Raw genomic sequence first — 19,174 nt, forward strand, 5'->3', positions numbered from 1 at the left:
CTCATCAACAAAATGGAAACAAGATTTACTACAGAGTGCTATCATGAAAACAAAATGTGGATGTAAAGTCATTCTATATTTTTTCTTGTGTTATTTCCATATTTAACTGGTCCCAAGATCCCCTCTATGCTGCTATTCATCTCTCAAATTCATCCTCTCATCTCTGTCCCACTACTAATGATCCCACTTCCTGGTTAAAGACTGCATTTGCCAGGCAGCAGAACAGAAAATGGGCAAGGAAAGGAATGATGCACAAATTTTTCAATCAACCAACTGATCCTTTAAAAGAAGCAAATCTGACCGTATCAATCCCCAGCTTAAAATTCTTCAGCTTTTCAGCATGATGTAAAAGGCCTTTCAGAATCCAGTCCTGACTTTGCAGCCATTCCCTTGCACTTTCTCTGTATTCCAGCCATACCAAACAACTTGCAATTAATGTGGAAAAGTCAACTTAAACCTACAACCTGAATCCACAATCCTACATTTTCTAGTCACTTCTGAACTCAGACATCTCTGACTATGAAAACCAATTACTTTATATAGGCACAAGTTTAATACAGAGATACAAGCAGCACCATAGAGATTATAAAATGGAGCATCTTCAGTAACATGACAGTGACTAGCAAAAATAAAGAATTAAAATTCATAAGACTTTACAAATCACATTTCTAAAAGTTTCAATCATTAAAACCAGAAGAAAATAAATAATTCCAGAAGATCTGGAGCCACTAGTTTACCCAAGATTAACATAAATAAAACTTACTTTCCAGGCTAAACTGCAAAGACTCTTCACTTGCCTCAGTCTCAGGACTGACCAATTTCATTCTCAGACACAACTGATCACCCACTTCTGGGGCAGCCCCAGAATCTCCTTTTTCATTCCCAGGTATGGGATCGTTGGTCTCCACCATGCTTTCTGACATGACATCACTGGTTGTTATGGTGCTTTCTGGATAGTTGCTAATACCTGAAAGAAGGGAGGCAGGGGGAAGAAAGAACACTAAAATACAAACATGAAAAATAACAATTCAAAGTCATCAATTTGTCTGTTTGGCTCCACAGCTCTGCAGGATTGAAGAGGATTCCTAGGATAGATCCTGTCACAAGTATCAACAACTACGCACTAGTACTGACACCTGGTCTTAAGAAGAGCAACAGGATTCAGTTCCACTTCTGCATCTGGACAAAGGATGCTGCATGAGCCCTCAGCCAACCCACATCTGCCAGCATCAGGCATAGGTAGCAGGAGACTCCAGACGGCATGACTGTTACCTCCCAGCACTGACTGGAGAAAACAAATAGGTTAATGTAGAAGACTACTAGCTGCTTCAGGGAAGGAGGATCTAAATTTTCTTGCCCTGTCAAGCAGCAGCAGACTGATTAGCCAGGGTCCTGAGTAAACAGTGCTCCTATCCTACCTGCTCTCCCTTCCTTATAATAACAGCTCTAAACCACTGTTTAACACCCAGATACTATGGCCTTGCAAGTAACAGAATAAAATCTTCATAGATATTCTTCCTTCCTTCCTTCACTGTATCCTTTCTTTCCTTCCTCTCATCACTGCTCACATTTCCTGGGAGTTATCTCATGGAATCAAACACCATAACCCTATTCTTCCTAAGACAAAAATCAATCTCATCAGCAGGCCCAACTCCTCAGATATAAAAGAATCACTGGCATACAGAATGGTATCTCAGAAATTCTGCTTTAAACATCATTACATTTAATCACTCACCAATAGGAGTACTGTGTCTCTTGGGCTCCAATTTTAGGTGCCCAATAAGAGGTGGAGTTGCACCAGTCAATGGTGGAATAATATCACCTTCTTTAGGCAAAGTAAAATGAAATGGAGTTTCTGGAGAAAGCAAGAAACAAACAAACAAACAAAAAAACCAATGATAAACAAAAAGGAAATCAAAACATAAGTACAAGAAAGGCAAAAGTGAGGAGAACTGCAAGAAATATCTCAATTATTCTTTTCCTTTGCTCCCCAATTCTGCCTCATTCCCAACCCCCCTCCCTCATCAGGCCTCTCAGCCAACATCCTACTGTTCTCTCTCGCTCATCAACAGAACTGGCACAAAGCAGACAACTAGGGAACAGGCAAACAGAGGAAGCCCTAAAGTTCAGAGGCCCTGAGGAACATGAGGTCACAAGGAACACAGACACATCTGAGCCCCAAGACAGCAGTAAGCTGGATAGTTTCAAATCTAGACATCTTAATTTTGTGTAATGTTATCTCAAGGAGTTCATTTATAAGCTTTAGCAATCTGTAGGATTTCTCTATGTTAAAGTTTGATGTTAATACTTATAATTAACAATCTACTCAAAAGAGCAGACAAAGGATTTCATGAGCTAAAAGGACTTCAAAATACTCACTGGTTCTAGAAGAAATACACAGGTTTCACAATTCAGCAGTACTGACCAGTTCTAGGCCACCGCAGTGCAATGGTAAATCTCACATATATGAGCATTCCCATTGTAGACATATTGGTCATTAACGAACATTTGTCTAGAAACAAAACCTTATTTTTTAACTAGGTCTCCATTCCAAATTTCTAATCAGAATTAGCAAATGGCCAAAATCATATTTTCTGAATTCCTATTTATCTCTTTTCATAAAGTGACTAAGTTTGGGGGGAAAAAAAGAATTATGCCAAACTGCTGTTCTTAAATCTGACATGTGAAAAGTTGTACTTAAGTTTCCTGGAATGGCTCAGAATAACTGTAATATGGCTTACCCAGTCACTATTCCTTATGAAAATTGTCTAATGTCCTTTCCACATCACCAAGCAATTCTCTGATTCCCAGGGGACATTTAGTGGGTGCCGTACAAAGGTAATTCTGACACTGTCTACCCAGTTAGTGTTAGTCACTCAGTTGTGTCTGACTCTTTGCAGCCCCATGGACTATGGCCCACCAGGCTTCTATGCATGGAATTCTCCAGGGAAGAACGCTGGAGTGGGTAGCCATTCCCTTCTCCAGGGGATCTTCCCGACCCAGGAATCCAACCCAGGTCTTCTGCATTGCAAGCAAATTCTTCACCAACTGAGCCAACAGGGAAACACAGAGATAGCATCAAATTCCACAAATTAAAGGCTCAGGCTCACAAGACTGCCCCCACTTCAGACACCAATCAGCAGTCCAGGCTTCTAAGCAACCAGCTCTGCATCACAGGTTCCCACAAGGATGGAAAGTTCCCATGTGCTGCTTAAACTGTGAAGAGCAGAAGTGGAAAGTCTCAACGTCCCATCTAACTGGCCAAGAATTCCACCATAGTTACAGCAAAATGAAATGGGCTGGTAGGTAAGCATTCATTCTCTGGCAACTCTTTAAAAAGTAAGTCCTTCAAATTAATAAAGAACTTATAGAAATTAAAAAACAAATATACCTCATAAAGCGTCATACACTCTGAAGACTATTTTACATAATTTTCATTCCCAGAACCACCATCTGATCTCTCTCTTGACAGGAACTATCCTTCACATTATGATCAACCATTCAGACTTTTTGAAAATCTGTATAAAATTTTTAAGTAGAGCCTTCTACATGACAAACCACAATATGTGAATATCATATGCAAGCATTAATTACAGAAAATTATTTATAAACTTAACTTAGCACTACTGATCCAAAGCATCACTACAACCTAACAGATATTGGCTTATATGGGTAGCAGTGCCATTATCTGGTCTTCAAAGCCTCATTTCTGGATTATTACAAGAGCCTATCAATTACTTTGCCTGTCTGAAGTCTTTCTCTTTCCCCAACCCACAATTCTTTCTGTACAACAACTAAAGCACCCTTCCTACAAAACATGACTTAGACTGATAACAGTACTTAGAAAGGAAACTATAAAAGTCTTTAATAATGTAGAATACTAGGTCTTCAGACAGTTCTTTGCCATAACTCAGCAGAATTAGAGAAACGGTATCATACAGTTTGGGTCTTCCCTGGTGGCTCAGACGGTAAACAAGTTGCCTGCAATGCGGGAGACCTGGGTTCCATCCCTGGGTTGGGAAAATTCCTCTAGAGGAGAAAATGGCACCACTCCAGTATTCTTGCCTGGAGAATCCCCATGGACAAGAGGAGCCTGGCAGGCTACAGTCCATGGGGTCTCAGAGTTGGACACGACTGAACGACAAAGGAACTATCATATGGTTTTTACAGGAAGAGCACAGACTTAGGAATCAGGAGACCGAGGTTCTAGTCCCACTTCAATCACTAACTAACCACATGACTTTAGGAAGAAGAGACTGAACCCAACACCCCCTAACCTCCTTTTCAGCTCCTTTTCATTTCTTGTTCTAAAAAGGAAAAAAAAAATATGAACATCAAATCTAATAAAAGGGAGCAATTTTGAGATGAAAAAAGTACTAACAATCACTCCTAGACAAGAGGTATAAATTAGAACCAGGAACATCGAAAGGTATCATCACCCATACTAACAGCCATGATGCTACCTAAACATTGCTTATCATTTCCATTATCTTTAGAAACTTGCTTTCTTAAGTCTGTATTTTGGTTTTTTGGTTTGTTTTGTTTTAAAATTATACTGACTTCGGGCATTCAGAAAGTCTGAATTCTTTTTAGCTAATGTCAGACATGATATTCTAGAAATATTTCAAAAATAAGCTATTATTCTCATTCTAGACTGTATAAAATAGATAAAGGGACTTCCCTGGTGGTCCAGCGGTTAAGAATCTGCCTGCCAATGCAGGGGACACAGGTTCAATCCCGGGTCTGGGAAGATTCCACATGCTGTGGAGCAACTAGGCCTGTGCAACACAACCATTGAGCCCACGGGCCAAAACTACTGAAACCCAAGTAACCTAGAGCCAGTGCTTTGCAACAAGAGAAGCCGCCACAATGAGAAGCCTGCTCACCACAACTACAGAAAGCCCAGCAAAGCAACAAAGACCCAGCACAGCCAAAAGTAAATGAAACTTTTAAAAAATAAAATAGATAAAGCACACAAACTAAAACTTTCCCAGTTAAAGGTTTAAGATGTATATACGTTGAACCAATGGTAGAAACTGAATCCCCATAAGAAGAAACCACCACACTTTTTTTGAACATGATTTAACTGCATAAGATAATCAAAAAAGGTCCCGGTACTTCAAGGCCACTGTCCAAATATAAAAACACGGAGCAAGGCTGAGACTTAAGTAGAAAATACCAGATTGGTACAATTTTCTAAATACTTAGAAAATTCATGCTAGTTACACCTGAGTTCTAAAGCTGATAAAAACCTCAAATGATCTCTGATTCCACAAATAATTAAAGCTACAAAAGAAAAAAACCCATATTTTAATTATTGGCTGCTCACAAACATAAATCCAAATTCATTTTCAGCCCTGATGTAACAAGTATGCAGTTCTCCCCTACCTTCCATTCCAAATCATACTTTGGTTGGAAACACAGAACAATTTACAATCACACTTACCACTAGAGCTTTCACAGAAGCTTTGTGAAGCCTGGGCAGAGGCTTTCTCCAGTTGCTGGGCCTCTACACCTGAGTCCACGTGCTCTGCATTAGCCACTTTTGAGTCTTCCCTTAATGTGCTACCGGTTCTCTCTCGTGGTTGGGTCTGCTGCATTTCCTGCTCAGGTCCTGGAGTACCAGCTGCTCTCACTAAGGTCAAAGGAGGCTGTGGAGAGTCTGCCTCTACAGGTTCTTTTTCTGCAGTCACTGATTTCCGATCTTCACACTCTGCACTCTTTTCTTCTTGGATATCTGCTCTATTCTCAGCACATGGTTCTATTTCTGGAGCATCATCCTCCCACGACTGAGAATCTGAGCATTTCTCCACTCCCTCTAAAGGTTCAGAAGAGACATCAACTCTGGGAGATGGTTCCTTCACATCTACAATGACAACACTCGAGTCCTCTGAAGTAGCTTCTTCCCATGCTTCCTGATCCTTATGTTCCAATTCCTGTTCAAGCACTGGAAGCTTCTGGGGAGAATCAATACTTATCACACTGGTTTCCACTTCCATAGCCTCCTGGCATTCTTGTTTGGGGACTTCCTTCCGAAGACCCAGCCCTTGTGACTGAGTCTCAGTCAGAGAGAGATGCAATGTGACACTCTCCAGGTTTTCTTCTTTGGGCTCCTCTCCTTGACTTTCACAAGGAGTCTCAGGGATTTCTTCCACCTCAGACCCTGAAGACCCCTCCTCTGGATGATGTTCCTTAATTTCTATAGCTTCCTCCTGATCTAACACACTTGAGAGTGCCTCAGATCGAGTAGCTGGAGAGGGAACTGCCTGACTTCCTGAATCACAAGTGAGATCAATACAAACGTCTTCCGCTACAGGTTCTTCTCTGCCTTTGCAACCAGCAGATAAGATACTAATGTCATCCCTGGTTCCTGTGTTGTCCCCCTTTGCTTTATCATCATTCTGATTCAGTTCTACTTGGCCCTCTTGTGCAGGATCAATCAGGATACTATCATTTTCAGCAGGAACAAGTTTAGAATTGAGAACAGGAGACATGGGCTCAGTATCCTCAATCTGTGTGTTCTCTCCATCTTCATCAAGCCTATGAGAACTCAAGCTCTCTGTCTTTGGGGACTGGCTATACTCACTTGTAGAAAGCATTAACTTACAAGAATCCCCTGTCAAAGAAAGTCCCAGATCCTCAGTGGAATTCTTTGGTTCAGTCTCTGAAGCTTTAGAACACTCAACAGTCAAAGATGAACTATGCAAATCTCTACCCTTCTTCTCATCATTTGATCGTTCTTCCAAACTTGGAGATGGAATGAAGATATCCTTAAGAACAAAAACAGACAAATAATCATTTCTTCATAATCATATTTCTTTTATATCTAGTCCTTCCATTCTAAAATTTTAAAACAATTACCCAAGAATTTTAAAACTCCAGGGCCATAACCTCAGAAATACAAGCCATAACCATCACTTTTTTCATCAACACAAGTCAATGTTTAATGCTTTTCTTGTGAATCACTGATCTAGAATAAGCACAATCCAAACAAAAACCTGTAAGTATTCAAGTAGGTACAAAAACACTTAAATTTACTGCATATCACTAGTTATATCATGTCATACGCTGTATGATGGGCCGTCAATTATACAAGAATCACATGAACATAAGCCCACACAGTCACTTCAGTTCTCACAAAGTGGGAACACATACAGGCCTAACTCAGAGATATTGCAGGTTCAGTTCCAGATCACCACAATAAAGCAAGTCACACAAGTTTTTAGATTTCTCAGTGTACGTAAATGCTTAAACTATGTAGTCTAAGTGTGCAATAGCACTGTGTCTTTAAAAGATGTACATATCTTAATTTAAAAAAAAATTTTTTTTTAATCTTAAACATTGACTGACAATTCTGGATTGCCACAACTCTATCTGTAAAAAAACAAATTATCTGCAAAGCACAATGAAATGAGGTATGCCTGTTCTTATTTCATGTCCCACTATTTCAAAACGTGCTGCACTCACAAAGCAAATGTTAAAATTCAAAGTTTATGATAATCACATTAGTCAACAGATACCACTACACACCGATATGAAAGGCTGAAGGCTTAGTAGGAAGATTACATCATGTTGGTAAAGACGTGCAACAACTACAACTGTCATAAACTGCTGGTGTCAGTGCAAAAGCTACCACCACTTAGGACGACAGTCTGGTTCTATCTTACAAAGCGAAACATACATTAGTGTTACAATATGATCCAGAAATTGTATTTGTAGATATTAACCCAAAAGAAATAAAATCATAAGTCCACACAAAGATGTGTACGCAAATGTTCACAGCAGTATCAAACATCCAAAAACTAGAAGCAACCCAAATGTTCATCAAGAGGTGAATAAGTATCCTTATCACAGAATAGTACTCAACAATAAAAAGGATTGAAATATTAATACATGCCAGAATGTGAATGAACCTCAAAAACTAGCTAGGCTAAAATACTCAAACACAAAACATCATACACTTATCATTCCAACTGTAAGAAATTCTTGAAAAGATAAAACTGTAGTGACAGAAGGCAGATGACTGGTTGCCCAGGGTAGAAGGCGGGGTGGGGGGGTGCGGGAGGTGAGGAGAGATCAATCGTAAAGGATTATGAAGAAGCTTTTTAGGGTGACGAAACTGCTCCATACTTTGATGGCGATGATGGTTATACGTTTGTATACAACTACTAAAATTCATCAAACTATACACTTAAAATGGCAGTCTCATTTTATGTAAATAACATCTTAACAAAATTTAACTCAAAGTTTAATGTTTTTATGTAAGAATTTACATTTAGGGTGTTGTTTTGCTCAACATAAATTCTACAAAGCTCTAGACATAGCTGGTAAGGCATTCATTTCCTATGATTTTTAAGATAATGAAGAATCAAAGTATGTTGCCAAACATTCTGTGCATTCATTAACTTCTAATATTTCAATGTTTGGTCTTACTGTTTACCCTTGCAGATTATAAAAACAGTAATAAATTTATCTGCTCATATACTCCCAGGCATGACTGCATAAAATTGGTTCAACATTTCTAATGGCAATTTGACAATACACAACAGCCTTATATATTCCTTAGTCAAATAATTCCACTTCCAGGAAATTATCTGATGAAAATACACTGAGATTTAGCTACAATGCTGTTCAATACTAAACTATTTAGAAAAGGAAACAATATGATATATCCTAAATATCTACAGATAGGAGATTCATTTAAAAATTACGATATACCTAACACAATGGAAGACTTTATAACTGACATATAATTGTGCATGAGTATTAAAAAAATTATAGAAAAACAGGCTATGCATTAAATACACATTTTCTAGTTAAAGAAGTTTATGAATATATATCTTATTGTGGTCTATACATTTTTACATAAATTTCCATGTTTTTTAAGTTATTAATAATACATAAATACCATTAAAAAGTTACAAGCAGTTATTTGAGATAGGATACATGATAATCTTAGTCTCACTTCTTTGTATGTTACATACATTTTATAAGAAATTATGTATTTAATAAAAAGTAAGTCAATTCACAAAGGCTTATAGATAAGACATTGCTAATAAAATTTTAAGTAACAGTTGTTTTTTAAAGTCAAACTCATATAATAATAACCACCTCAAAGTGAGCATTTACAATGTGCAACCACCACCTCTATCTACTCTGAAAACATCTTCATTACTCCAAAAGGAAATCTCATACCCATTAAGCAGTTGCCCCATTCTGAATATGCTGTAAGAGTTATCAAGGTAAATATTTATATGATTTTTTACAGAATTTTTTCAATATATATATAATTTCTGTCAGCAAAATAAAATTTCAGGGGCTAACCAGCCTAAAAATAAACTTTATTTCTTAAAAGGCTTCCTGGCTCTAGTATCTGGCCCCTAATAATCTCTGAAGGCTTAGTCAGAATAATAAAGTTAAGTGGGAAAAAAAAAAAAAAAACCAACCCTCAGGGCTCTGGATAAAGACTAACGAAGAATTATCAGGACTTCCATCAATGAGTCAACCAGTCTAGACTCAATACAGACCTAAATCCATAGTATTCAAGCAGTCAAAAACTGGTCTCACACACAGTTTAAAAGCCACTAATAAAATCATCTATATATGTATCAAGAATGAGAAAGTTTTAAATATCAAACTATTTTCTACTAATCCTCTCCTCAGCCCTCACACCCTGGTGAAGGATCAAAAAGGCTATGCAATTAACAAATATATTAGGGAAAAAAAGAAAGAAATATATGAAGTTACCTTTATCTTAGTTTTCTCTTGATTAGTAATGATTTTATTATAAATAAACAGATCTCACAACATCAAAATTAGGTTGATTTGGACTCCCGTAACCAACGTAAAGAAAAAAAAAAAAACACACAGATGTACAAAGGTGAGCCATTAAGAATAACATAAGGAGTTTGTTACACAATGAAAAAGTATGGAGATTCCAAATAAAAACAACAGATTTAATACACACATTTACTTTAACTTTTTTCCAAAATCCCACTAAGGAATGGTACAGCAATTAAAACAAAAAGTCAATTTTCAAGAAAAAGAACACAAAGAAAAGATAACCACAATAAAATTTCAGAAGAGTGGTCATCTATTCAGCAGACTAGTGAAAACTGAATTCCTAAGACAGCAGTGGAGAAAGCCAAGATGTAACCCAAATTACACCTCAGAATCACCATGCCCCAAAAAAGATTCAGGACTTGGCAGCAGCCCAAGTAACTCCGGAAGTGGTGATGAGGGCAGAGCTAAAATCAGGAGGATTGACTGGCTGGAAATCTATTTCAGAAGCAGTTTAATCCCCAGATCCTCTCTCCCTGACCCTCATCCTCCCTGGGGAGAGTAAAACATAACATCCCTGAACTGGAGGACAGGGGGCACAGCTACCAGAAAGTACCATATTGGAAATAGGGAGATTAAATGAACATTTACATTGAATAGAACCTGCCCCTGTCTCTCAACACCCCCAGTCCTCTTTCAGCATAGATTTCTAAAGTAATGGCAGACAAGAGGGAACCTGAACAAGATGAGATAAATCAAGATACTGACATTAGGAGACCCCAGAAATGGCCCTACATATCATATCACAGTAAATACCAGAAACAAGAAGCACCAACCGCTAATTCAGAACTTCTAATCTGTTTTCTAGGATTTCTCCTCTTAAAGGAGGCAGACAATCAAGGATTTACCATCATACTCTAAAATTAGAGAAAAGCCTCTAATTCAAAAGTGAAACACACAACTAACAAAACTAAAACGTATTTGAAGAAATACTGACCATTACAGGGAGAAAACGTCTCAAAAACTAATATTAATATTATTAGGGAGATAAGATAGTATTTGGAAAACTCAGCAGTGGCCACAGGACTGGAAAAGATCAGTTTCCATTCCAATCCCAAAGAAAGGCAATGCCAAAGAATGCTTAAACTACCACACAACTGCACTCATCTCACACACTAGTAAAGTAATGCTCAAAATTCTCCAAGCCAGGCTTCAGCAATACGTGAATCATGAACTTCCAGACGTTCAAGCTGGTTTTAGAAAAGGCAAAGGAACCAGAGATCAAATTGCCAACATCCGCTGGATCATCAAAAAAGCAAGAGAGTTCCAGAAAAACATCTATTTCTGCTTTATTGACTATGCCAAAACCTTTGTCTGTGTGGATCACAATAAACTGACCACTTGACCTACCTCTTGAGAAACCTATATGCAGTTCAGGATGCAACAGTCAGAACTGGACATGGAACAACAGACTGGTTCCAAATAGGAAAAGGAGTACGTCAAGGCTGTATATTGTCACCCTGCTTATTTAACTTATATGAGACATGCTGGGCTGGAAGAAGCACAAGCTGGAATCAAGATTGCCGGGAGAAATATCAATAACCTCAGACAGGCAGATGACACCACCCTTATGGCAGAAAGTGAAGAGGAACTAAAAAGCCTCTTGATGAAAGTGAAAGTGGAGAGTGAAAAAGTTGGCTTAAAGCTCAACATTCAGAAAACGAAGATCATGGCATCCGGTCCTATCACTCCAAGGGAAATAGATGGGGAAACAGTGGAAACAGTGTCAGACTTTATTTTGGGGGGCTCTAAAATCACTGCAGATGGTGACTGCAGCCATGAAATTAAAAGACGCTTACTCCTTGGAAGAAAAGTTATGAGCAACCTAGATAGTATATTCAAAAGCAGAGACATTACTTTGCCGACTAAGGTCTGTCTAGTCAAGGCTATGGTTTTTCCAATGGTCATGTGTGGATATGAGAGGTGGACTGTGAAGAAAGGTGAGCATCAAAGAATTGATGCTTTTGAACTGTGGTGTTGGAGAAGACTCTTGAGAGTCCCCTGGACTACAAGGAGATCCAACCAGTCCATCCTAAAGGAGATCAGTCCTGGGTGTTCATTGGAAGGACTGATACTAAAGCTGAAACTCCAGTACTTTGGCCACCTCATGCGAAGAGTTGACTCACTGGAAAAGACTCTGATGCTGGGAGGGATTGGGGGCAGGAGGAGAAGGGGACAACAGAGGATGAGATGGCTGGATGGCATCACCGACTCGATGGATGTTAGTCTGAGTGAACTCCGGGAGTTGGTGATGGACAGGGAGGCCTGGCTTGCTGCAACTCATGGGGTCGCAAAGAGTCGGACACGACTGAGCAACTGAACTGAAGATAGCATACCCATAAAATAACAAAATGCTGATCTTTTTTTAAAAGGGAGAACATTTGAGGAAAAAAAAAACGTAGAGAAATTTAAAACCCAAGAGTAGAAATTAATAGCTCAGAGAAAGGTTAAAAGATGGTTAAACCTAGTAATTGCACTCCTAATTATATATAATGAGAGAAATAAATTATGATTACATGTAATAGATATAACACACATTCACAGAGAAACTTGTGCATGAATGTACACAGCATTATTTATAATAACCAAAAAGGGGGGAAACAACCCAAATGTCCATCAACCGATAAATGGATAAATAAAATGTAATATGTACACGCACAGTATTACTCAAAATAAAAAGGAATAAAGTTCTAATACATACCACAACATGCATGAGCTGTGAAAACATTCCACTGAAGAACCAATCACAAATTGTATAATTCCACTTACTGTATATGAAATACCCAGAACAGGCAAAATCATGAAGACACAAAGTAGATTAGTGATTGACTAGGGCTGAGAGTAGGGGAAATGGAAATGTCGGTTAATAAGCATGGGGTCTTTTGATTGGAGGGGCTGCGTGTGATGAAAATGTTCTAAAATTGGACTGTCATGAATAACTACACAATTTATACTAAAAGCCTCCTGACCGTACACTTTAAAAGGCTGAACAATATGGTGCGTGAGTTAAATCTCAATAAAGTGGGGGCTTTTTAATTAAAAAAAAAAAAGTTGAGGAAATCATCCAGTAAGTTAAACAAGAGGAGAGAGAGAGATGGGAAGTAGGGCACAATACAATAAAAATAAAACTACAAGACTATTCTAGGAGTCTGAATATCCAAACAATAGGTATTCCATTAAAAAAAGAAGAACAAAGAGGAAGAAATTAAATAATTGAATGTCCCTGAACTGAACAACTTGACTTTCTAGATTGAGAGAACTAACGAATACAAAATAAAAACAGACTTATGTCAAGGATCTGGAAGTTTCAGAACACTGAGGATAAAGAGAAAATTCTACAAGATTCCAGTAAGGAAAAATAACAGCTCACATATTAAGGATCAAAATCAAGGACAGGGACATGGCTGGTGGTTGAGTGATTAAGAATCTTCCTTGTAATGCAGGGGATTCAAGTTCAATCCCTGGTTGGAGAACTAAGATGCCATATGCTGCAGGGCAACTAAACCCATGTGCCACCATATAGATCCCATGTGCAACTAAGACCCAATGCAGTCAAATCAATAAATAAATCCTAAAAAATCAAACTGGCCACGCTTCTCAACAGCAACATTGGAACTTTGAAGATGGTGAAGCTATGCTTTTAAGAAGTTTAAAGGAAAATTATTTCCAACATAAAATTTTATACTCCTACAAACTATGAATCAAGTATGAGAGTAGAAAGTCTGCTACTAAGAATGTCCTCCACCAAAATGAGGGCATAAATCAAGCATGAAGACATGGAGCCCAAGAGGAATCCAACACAAAGACAGGTAAGGACCATCTCCAGACAGTGAAAGGGAGGTGACAGTTCTACACCGGGAATAGAAGGCAATAGCATAGATTAGAAATCAGGAGGCTCCCAAAAGTGGTTTCTCCAAAAAGAAGTTTGAGGCCCTTAAACATCTTGAAAAGAAATTTTCATTAATAACAACTGGTAGAAAGTCTAGGGTTGATTTAGTGAGAAGTTCGTGGCGTTAAGGTAGATTAATGATTAATGCTGCCTTTCAATTTCAAAGTAACATTTCAAGAAGTTTAAAGACATAGTACAAAATTTAAACATAAACAGTACATCAGACATGAGGTGACTCTGGACAGGTTCTAAAACCAGACCATGACAGGCGCCCAAGTCCACTGCTATTGTTGTTCAGTCACTCAGCTGCGTCTGACTGCAACCCCAAGCACTGCAGCATGCCAGTCTTCCCTGTCCTTCACCAGCTCCCACAAGTGTATAAATTTACTAAAATATCACTAAACCACACACAAAATGGGTGAGTTTTATGGTTTGTAAATTATACCTCAATGCTGCTGCTAAGTCGCTTCAGTCGTGTCCGACTCTGTGCGACCCCATAGATGGCAGCCCACCAGGCTCCCCCATCCCTGGGATTCTCCAGGCAAGAACACTGGAGTGGGTTGCCATTTCCTTCTCCAATGCATGAAAGCAAAAAGCGAAAGTGAAGTCGCTCAGTCATGTCTGACTCTTAGTGACCCTAAAGACTGCAGCCTTCCAGGCTCCTCTGTCCATGGGATTTTCCAGGCAAGAGTACTGGAGTGGGGGGCCATTGCCTTCTCCATACCTCAATACAGTTGCTTAAAAAAAAAAAAAAAAAGACATTAGGAGGAAAAAACTTATTCTACAATACTCACATGAGAAAACTCAGGCTGGGACGGAATAGGAAGTGAACCAGGAGTGAAGACTGGTGTGCTCTGAGATACTGGTGTCGAGGCTTGTGGTGATATACTGGGCTCAGCAGGGAGAGGGGGGTTTTCCATCTCTGCTGGCTCATCACCTTGGAGTTTCTTCTGAAAAGACTCTCCTCCTTCAGATAACACTGACATATCCATTGGCTCATCTAGTTTAAAATAGGGAAAACAAATTGAGAAAGAAGCACTCATCAGTACTATTCATGTTCCAATACCACTAGTAATTATATTCAAAGATTTTCATTCCTAAAAAAAAAAAAAACAGTGACTTGATTTTTAGAAAAATTGATAGGTTAATAGAAGACTGGGTCCTAGAAATCTAGCAATACTTTATTCCCCTAAGGGAGGGAAGTCCACACTCCTAAAATACTCAGATATAAATTAAAACAGGGTTCATCTAGGGACACCCATCCATCTACATGAGAGCAAGTTAACTTGGTTCTTCTGAGCCCCTTTCCTGATTATAGCTCAGTTTTCATACTTTGCTCAGCAACACCCAGATTAATGGCATCTAATTTAACCACAGGCCTTGAAAGGCAGTGAACTTGCTCACCACTCTAAGTACACATCGAGAGAGGTATGAACTCATTTTACTTGTATTAACAACTGTTAACTGCAGCGGTGGATGCTGTGACAAATAAAGGAGGGGAAAAAAATTAATCAATGTCAGTCAGTAATGATTTATCAAAGAACTAAATACAGGACACTAAGCCTGGGACAAACTGCTCAGGAGGGAGGGAAACGAAACACAAATTCTGCCTTCCCACAGCACTCTATCCACCTATAGGCTAACAGGACCTTCCGCAGAGTCAGCCTAGCCGGCTAGGCATTTGATTCATCAACCCTTTTTCCCCTATCTTACAACTTGAAGCCCCCAAGCAGGCTTCCCTTTAGACCACTCTCACATACTACCCACACCATTTAGTTTTTCCCTATAATCAAGCTACCAGCTCCCCACAACCTCAATGCCTATCTATCCCGGCTGCTTCGCTTGGTGTCACACGCACACTCCAATCTAGACAAGTTTGGGAACGGGTGCTGTAGACCTTTATTACACTACCACAGCTGTGTTAATTTCATTGTATCTTTTGATCTTTATCACCATGACAAAGCACTTATATAAGGACTGTTTTAAGCACTACATATAAAAAGGCTTTAGGTTAATATTCTTAGACATTAAAAACAAATACAAAAAGCATACACAGTCCCACAATTATTCACATATTAAGCAAATACATTAAATCTAAAATATAATTGACAAGGGAGAATACAATATGTTACATGAAAAAAATAACACAGAATCATATACGTAACATTATCCCAACTGTGTAAACATACTTCTTTATATTCGTGTATAGAAAAACTCTGAAAGGAAATAAGCATATCCAAATACTAATTACACCTGGGTTGTGGTATCACAGGTGATTTTTATTCTCTTCTCATTACCTTCCCACATGCTTTCCAAACTTTCTACTGTAAGTACTAACTATGTTTACAGTCAGGGAGAAAGCATTTTTAATATATTTTTTATATATCTTCAGTGTTCACACTACAGATAGAAAAAAATAAGATCAAGGATAAACCAAATTTAATTTGCATTAACAGTATTTTTTGCATCAATAGAATGGATTCACTTTTATTTTTCACTGAAGATATCTAACCCCATTATACTTAGAATGGTATTAGTACCCTTGGATATACCTACATTGATTTCAAGAGAAACTAACCAGACACAAACTCTTTGACAGAAGAAAAGTCTATGATTAAATTCTGTCACAGGTAAATTAAAACCCATTAACACAGGCTTTGGTGGTAGGTGCCCAAGTTCAATCCTGCCTCTATGACTTAGCTGCGAAATCTCTCTGTGCCTCCATTTTGTCATCTATAAAATGGGGATAAAAGTAACACCTACTTCTCAGAACTGTTGTGAGAATTTTTAAAAAAACACAAAGAGAAGCACCTAAAACTGAAGAGAAACACAAAGAACAGTGCCTGGCATAAACTAAGCATTCAGTAAATATTAGCTATTGTGCCATTATTGCTATGTGAAAGAAGGAGAAGGGAAAAAATCATGGAATTCACTGGAAAAGGCTTTGTATAGCAGGAGGAATTTGAAATATCTTGAGTGACTAGAACAGGGCAAAAGAGGTTTAGATAATGACATAGGTAAAAAGGAAATCTCTCCTATCAATAAAGTAATATAAAATCACTAGGTCCTCAAAGGAGGAAAGGAATGAAGTCAAAATTTCTACTACCTGCCCCTAATCACTCTGGCTAAAACTGCTTCGATAATAGCAAAATAACCTATAAGGAACGAAAGAAACAACTTTTGGTTCCCTCTGACTAGGAACATGTGACCATGTTGTTGGAAACCAGTAGGCCAATAGTAACAGAATTCTTCACTATATTAATTCATCTGAGTTCAACTTTAACAATCTTCCCTTAAGGGTCTTTTCAAAAATTAAGTTGTCAATACAGAACTCAGAAAAAATCAGTGCGAGAAGAGCAAAAAACTGAGGCGAGCACTTCCCAGTAGGCCACAAAGCGGAAGGTTAGACTTGAGTCCTAGTGAAGTTCCGGTCTCAGTGTTCTGACACAGAAAGACACACATGCTGCAGGGCAGAGATGCTGCTCCACTGCTAATCTGAGATCGACAGACAGATCAAGAGAGCTCACCTTTTCTCCCTTCTTGCTCTGTGGGACTGCTAGGGACGATAAAGGGGGTGGATCGGAAAGCATCCGGGGAAGGAGATACAAGATCTGAGGAATTCCTTTATGTAAAGAGAGAATCACAGGTTATTTCACCAGACCCACAGTTTTCCATTCGTTTTCTACTTCTCGATCTAAGTCAGTCAAACAATACTTATTAGTATTTCTCTCAAGCAGCTGAAATTGGTAAAAGAGCCATGGGTAATACTTCAATAACTATTTCTCATACCAGACGTATCCAAACTGAGACTAAAAAAATAAAAAAAAGATTATGGGAAAAGCCATATAATTACAAAAGAAAGTAACTGACTGGATACAAGGACGTTATGACTGAAAAGCACGATGAGAAAGTGCTAAAAAAAAAAAAACCGTTCAACTGCAGATGTGAGACAAATATTCACCCCTGCACACAGATAAAGAAATCCAATTATTATCAACTCTAGCATAACCCCTTCTGCACCCCTATGCCATTAAATGGGAAGAACTGTTAGTCAAATGGAGCAGCAAGCAGCTTATTTTAGACATGTAAGAGTCTCTAAATAACTGGGCGATTTCTTCCCTGGTGAAACCTTTGGGCTCCAAATGGGAAAGCAGATCTACCTGTCTTCAATAATTCCACTAAGTTCTTATGCCCCCAAATTCTTAACCCTAGAGTTTACTTCTTTGCTTCAAAAGACTTCTGGACTACCAATTTTAGCTCTTTCAATCTTAGCCTTAAGACCATAAGGCCCATGTTTCCCTGAAAGGACTATTTTCAGCTTACTCACGTGGAAAGACTCTCCTGAACAAGGGATCTCTGACCAGAGAGCTGCAGGAGGTGCAAAGTGGTAGCAGGTGTGGAGGCCAGAGAACACGCACCTTCCTCCCTTAAAGGAGCACAGCAACCATCAGAAGACACTGAGAAAAAAAAATCCAGTTGCATTTACTTCTCATATTGACATTACTGAACTGCCAAAAAACAAAAAACACTCAGTACTACAAAAAGAGTAATATTCATATATCCACCCATGTGGATAGGTGGCTGCCACAAAGGCAACAACTATTTTCTAACTGCAGTCCAATTAATGAATGCAAAGAATCTGCCTGCAATGCAGACCAGGGTTCAGTCCCTGAGTGGCGAAGATTCCCCTGGAGACGGGAATGGCTACCAACTCCGATATTCTTGCCTGGAGAATTCCATGGACAGAGGAGCCTGGTGGGCTACAGTCCGTGGGGCCACAGATTCAGACACAACTGAGCAACTGACAAAACAGAATGGCATTCTAACATAAATCTTGAGTAACCATTAAACACCCGCCTCCCTAATAAATTATGAATTTCCTTAAAAAAGAATTGACAAAAAGAACTCCTTAGTCCTTTCCATCATGATCGAAGCCTGAAGAGGAAAAGCCAGAACCCTTAAACCTCTCCTTGGCTGCTCTTTCTTGTGACATTTCTATTGCAGTAAGCAAGTCTTCTATTTCAAGTTCTACCTAAGGTTTAGTAAAGTTCATGCCATGATGCAGATGAGAGAAATCATAACAATATGCATGATACCTGATAATATGAATGCAGCAATTTTCATGATTAGAACCTGAGCTCCTCAAAGGAGAGAAAAAATGCTAATGCCTAAGTAAAAGGATATATGAGCAGCTATTAGTGATTTATACTATGAAGAGTCTCCTGTGGGTCCCTTCTGTTTAGCAATGAATTGCATATCTGCTGTTTTAATTGCAAAAATAAAGAAATTTCTTAAACACAACCTTGTAACTTTAGTGAAAGACCAGAAAAGGCTTCATGGTAACCCTCTGTATGTCCTGCATACATTCACAACACAGTAGAGGAACATAACCTTCTCTTCTTTCCTACTTACAACCAATACATCATAATTTGCTGATTGTGACTA

The 19,174-nt window shown here is 38.6% G+C and overlaps 1 protein-coding gene across 3 annotated transcripts in view; it reads right to left on the reverse strand.

The window, feature by feature from the left end:
* Positions 1-19,174, reverse strand: part of TP53BP1 (tumor protein p53 binding protein 1) — a 73,593-nt gene that overhangs the window by 41,232 nt on the left and 13,187 nt on the right. The window contains exons 9-14 of one of the 3 annotated variants that reach the window (XM_069558806.1): positions 18,057-18,186; positions 17,257-17,351; positions 14,524-14,729; positions 5,447-6,770; positions 1,736-1,855; positions 764-967 (exon numbers count right to left, since the gene is read on the reverse strand). In XM_069558806.1, coding sequence (XP_069414907.1) covers positions 764-967; positions 1,736-1,855; positions 5,447-6,770; positions 14,524-14,729; positions 17,257-17,351; positions 18,057-18,186 — 2,079 coding nt within the window. Of the gene's footprint in view, positions 1-763; positions 968-1,136; positions 1,286-1,735; positions 1,856-5,446; positions 6,771-14,523; positions 14,730-17,256; positions 17,352-18,056; positions 18,187-19,174 lie in introns of those variants that run through there. The other 2 variants (XM_069558807.1, XM_069558808.1) reach the window with 2 other exon arrangements.

The sequence above is a fragment of the Ovis canadensis genome, chromosome 18, assembly GCF_042477335.2.
Source record: "Ovis canadensis isolate MfBH-ARS-UI-01 breed Bighorn chromosome 18, ARS-UI_OviCan_v2, whole genome shotgun sequence".
Taxonomy (NCBI): Eukaryota; Metazoa; Chordata; class Mammalia; order Artiodactyla; family Bovidae; genus Ovis; species Ovis canadensis.